Raw genomic sequence first — 5,241 nt, forward strand, 5'->3', positions numbered from 1 at the left:
CTCTTCGCAAATGATCTTGTTTGTTTTTCTAGTGCACGCAATCAATCAAAGGAATTTAAATTCTGATCGTGTACCTAATTAGACTTTCAAAAGAAGAGTAAACAAAGAAGGGCTAGATATATCTGCTTAATAACCAGAGTAGTTGGAGACACAACAATTTTTTTTTTAAGATAATAAACTAAAACATCATATAAATGGTTATTTATTTTATTTGTTTTATTCATACGCACACCTCTCGTTTATTGTCTGAACGAGAAAAATTGAAATTTTGCCATGTGGTGTGAGAACGAGGTATCACAGCATCATATCGTATGAATGAAAAACCAATACCAATTAATTAAGACATTTTAAATTTGAAATACAATTGGCTGGGGATGAGTACGAATTTTAAAATATTGAAAATTGATGTAATTAATATGGCCAAGCTCAAATTAAAATGTTTGGGACCGCTTGTGATGTGATGTCTTTTTTACACTGACGAAATATGACGCACACTGGCGCAACAACGAGCCGAAACATGGAGCCCAGTTGCGTGGGCAAAGTTTTAATTGTTGTCGTTTGGAAAAGACTTGCTTTTCATAAAAAAAATATAATATTTACTTTTGCCAACTAAAATATCTGTTTTAAGACTTGCGAACACACCTCTGCGCGCTATTTTTCGGTGCATATTGGATAGCCCTCCGGAGTAGCGCAATAGTCTGCAAATTATGCGAACAAGATAAATCACACTTGGCAAAACTGTACGACAGGCTAGCTTGTCTGAGGAAGTGTTGATAGAGAGAATTAAACTACTGACTAAATGTTCACCTAGTACTCCAACCAACTCGAACATCTTCGCAAGAGCATTAAAATATTTATTCAACGGATATAAGTTTTTAGGTTCAGGACAATTAATAAAGGGGAATATCAAGAGCTCGACATGATTCAGGTAATTATATAACGTATGGGATCCCATAGTCCATAACACTAAATTGCATTATTAAATTCTTTAAAATAATATGTATGTACATAACAACGTAAAACATCATGAATTCAAGGGAATTTTCCGAAATTTGAGTTCGTTAATTAATCAAATGGTTCAATTTATTTCAATTGTATGTAATCCATTTATGAAATTAAGCTCTGTGAAACTCTGATGCACTCCATCAACTTGGAAGTTGGTGAATGTCTTTCAAAAACATTGGACAAGAATGAGAGGTGATGTTAGTTCGACGAGACGTGCCGTAAATTTATCCAATAAAGTATAAAATGACAGTCGATTTCAATGTGCTTATTTTGTTCGATTGGAGAAATCTCGTAGTATTCAATTTACTAGCAGTAGCAAACATGGCCAATGGGGAAGAAAATCAAGAAGATTCCCATATATCAATTTCTTCAACGCAATTAGGCTGCAGAGAATTCCCAAAATCATTTCAGTGTCAGACGAAAATATCGTTGGATTACGACTGATTTATGGGTTTCTTGACAAATTTGAAATAAGTTTTTGGTTTCTGGAGAATTTGCGAAATTTAATGGAAGGTGGGGAGCTTCTACATCATCATTTTTGCAGTCATGATGACTAGCAATATATCTATTTTCTTGTTCATTTGGAAATGTGAGTTGCTGAAACTAGTCATACACCAAGTTAAAATTTGGTGACATGATCATGTAAATTTAAGTGCTAGATGTGTCAATAAATAATTTTGGTAGTGCTATACCAAGTGAGATTGGAAATTGCACAAAATTATAATTAAGTCCTCGTTTTGTCAAATTCATGGGATCTTCTTCTAGGTGTTTACGGGTTAGAGAGTAGTTCTATAAAGTAGAAAATTGTCTTTTACAGCTGATGAATTAAATTTTTACGACGATAATATTCTTGCAATGTTTTTGTTATTATATAGGTCAAAAACTCGATTTGCTACTATATTTTTGTGGATTTGACTATCATCTTTATATGTTTATTGATTAATCACAAATCGAAAGATAATTAGTTAAATATAGCTGGCAACAAAGAATTCAATCAACACCTAGTAAAATTGAGTATGAATAGATTTGATTTATATGTAAGATTTTAGGTGAAAACTGAAATTCCTAAAAATTTAATTTTTTTAGATCTAATTAAATTCAATTAGCAATAATTGAATTTTTAGATTTAAATAAGTATTAATTTATAAATATGTGGAATCTTTTAATAAATAAATTGAAGATTTCACCGTGATTTTTCAAAGGATTCGATAATTAATTGGATTTTAACATGTGTCAATACAATATAGTTTGGTACAGTTGTGCGTGTGTCCTTTATCTGAATTTGAGGTTCTTCCTTGATCATTGAATATCACTAGATTTAATTTTAAATATTCCCTTGTTTGTTAATTTTAATTAATAATTTTATCTTCTTTTTTTTTTATTCAGTCTAGCTTAAGTTAAGTAGTTAAAATTCTAGTTATTAAATATTAATCTTTACGATATCTTCTTGGACTTTAACTCGGCTATATCATAACTTCACATGGTCCAGTTGCTAGTTTTTCCCAACCGAAAAGATCGGTCAACATGCATCTTGATCCATTATCCATTGATTAATTGAGGTACTAGTCTTGGTATTTATGTACTTGGGATGACTCGATATCCTACCGCGGGGTTGCTCAACCCTGTCTTGCCTTTCCTTCTCTTGTTTTGGATTATCACAATGATGGCAATGGAGAAAGCAGCATGACCCTGGTTCATTGTGCTTGCCAACCAGCATGGAAAGTCTTGCGTCCGATGTCACGTCCCGAAACTCGGGATTGACACCGACGTTGTTGAACAATCACACGATCGAAACAACAAGCCTTTTGTAGCACAGTATAAACCGAACCAGTTTATATATCATAATTTCAACGAAATAAACATTGTCTTTACAATACCGAAATCCGAAAATGACAGAGTTTAATGCGGAAACGTAAACATAATAAACTTTAAACTTAATCTAAATTCCTCGAGCATTCACCATCCCCAGAACTGTTCGGACTTTTCCTCCTCGAGTTCTTTTTCGGGCTTATCTGGGAAGGGTTGTAAGGGGGTGAGTATTTTGGGAAATACTCAGTAAATGGGGAAATTTCGAACACAACATAAAATTTTATAACATTTTCGAAAACATAACATATAAATACAGCATGCTTTTCATAATCGTAACATCATATCCATAACATAATAACACTGCGATTTTTCACCTTCAACGGTTTACTGACGTCAGTCCCTAAGTTTTAATCCTCTAAGGGGGCGAGGCCATAAAACGGTTCTATCCCACCTTGAAGGGCCATATATTGGAATTCCACCCATTTTCAAGGAATTCTCACAGTGTCAAAACATAACGTATCAAAATTTCATAAAAACGAATAGACGGGAGACGAGCTCGACCGAATTTTTTTAACATCAAGAACCGAAATTTCATAAGCATCAAAACCGAAATTTAAATTTTTAAAACAAGCCCACTTACAGCGTAATTGGTGCTAAAAAAACGTGGATGCTTGGCTTCGAGAACTGGGTCGTTTCTCGTTCTTGCTCGGACAGCGTTTTGGCTTCGATTTCTAGCCTAACCTTGAGATGGATTTGGAGCAAAATTTCGGCTAGGGGAGTTGCTGGAATTTCGAGATTATGCAGCAAGGGAATTCGAAATTGGGGTGTGGGGAATGATTAAGGGTGGTGGCCTATTTATAGGTGGAGGGGAGAGGTTTTAATGTGACAGCCAAATCTCACGCATAAGGCATCGAAATCACCCGATTTTCTTACCATTTCATCATCAAATCTCTCCTATAATTGACTCTAATTGATCCTAATCCTACAGCCTTGATTGGCTTGATTTTCCTTGGTGGCTAAGTCAAGGATTTGCTTCCAATTTGTGAGATTTAAATCCTTGATTTTTGATTTTTTTTTTGAATATTAATGAATTTCTTTATCTTATTTCCTTGTATCTTGCATGATATACAAATTGGTAATATTCCTACCCAAAATTCGAAATTTGCTTGCAAGGTGTAGATTTAACTGGCTTGGCAATAAAGATTTCAATATGTACCTCTTATTCTACAAAATCTTATGCTAAAAAAAATTCCCCTACAATTATTAATTGTATTTGAGGAAGATTTCGGTTCTCACATCCCTCCATCCTTATGAGAAGTTTCGTCCTCGAAACTTGAGTTGGCTTGGTCACCAAATAGGTAGGGATATTCCTTTCGCATCTTCTCTTTAACTTCCCAAGTTGCTTCTCGCTCAGTGTGGTTGGACCACTGCACTTTGACGTAGGGAATAGTACGTCGCCTAAGAACTTGTTCCTTGGTGTCCACGATTCTTATGGGGACTTCTTCGTATTTCAGTCCTTCTCCCAAGTTTCCTTCGGTCAAGAGTGGTCCTACTTCCAACACGTGACTTGGGTCTGGAATGTACCTCCTCAGTTGGGACACGTGAAACACGTTGTGGATTCTTGACATGCTTGGTGACAGTGCCAGCCTGCATGCTAGCGTGCCCACTTTTTTCAAGATTTCGAATGGTCCAACATATCGAGGGTTCAGTTTCCCGGCATTACTGAATCGGAAAACACCTCTCATAGGCGAGACTTTCACATAAGCCTTCTCGCCCACGTTGAACTCTACAGGCCTTCTTTTAAGATCGGCCCAGCTCTTCTGTCGGTCTTGAGCTGCCTTGAGCTTTTCTAGGACAATTTTGACCTTGTCCACTGTCATCTATACTAGATCGGGTACCACTAAGGCTTTCTCTCCCACTTCGTCCCAATAAAGTGGTGATCGACATTTCTTTCCATAGAGAGCTTCGTATGGGGCCATTCCGATACTGCTGTGGTAACTGTTGTTGTAAGCAAACTCAATTAAGGGTAGGTGAGTGCTCCAATTGCTATTGAATTCAAGGGAGCATGCTCTCAGCATATCTTCTAGGCCAGATTTGGATGGTTCTCTCAGTTTGCCCATCGGTTTGAGGATGATAGGCAGTACTTAGGGTCACTTTCGTTCCCATAGCCTCCTGAAAGCTCTTCCAAAAGCGTGAGACGAACCTCGGATCTCTGTGGGATTGGATGCTCACTGGCACTCCATGCAGTCTCACAATATTATCCGTGTACAGCGAAGCCAATTTGTCGAGAATGTAATTCATGCGGACGGGTAGGAAGTGTGCAGTCTTCGTGAGTCTGTCCACGATCACCCATATACCGTCGTGACTTTGCCTAGACTTTGGCAATCCTACCACAAAGTCCATGGAAATATGCTCCCATTTCCACTC

General features: G+C 36.8%; 1 protein-coding gene across 1 annotated transcript; it reads right to left on the reverse strand.

Annotated features, from left to right (window-relative positions):
- Positions 1–651: 651 nt before the first annotated feature.
- LOC140979101 (uncharacterized) lies at positions 652–4,694 on the reverse strand. The gene is made up of 2 exons (XM_073444451.1): positions 4,166–4,694; positions 652–698 (listed from the first exon to the last, which is right to left on the reverse strand). Exons 1-2 carry the CDS (start codon positions 4,692–4,694, stop codon positions 652–654), a joined length of 576 nt encoding a protein of 191 aa, XP_073300552.1.
- Positions 4,695–5,241: the final 547 nt, after the last annotated feature.

Source organism: Primulina huaijiensis, chromosome 6 (assembly GCF_012295235.1).
Source record: "Primulina huaijiensis isolate GDHJ02 chromosome 6, ASM1229523v2, whole genome shotgun sequence".
Taxonomy (NCBI): Eukaryota; Viridiplantae; Streptophyta; class Magnoliopsida; order Lamiales; family Gesneriaceae; genus Primulina; species Primulina huaijiensis.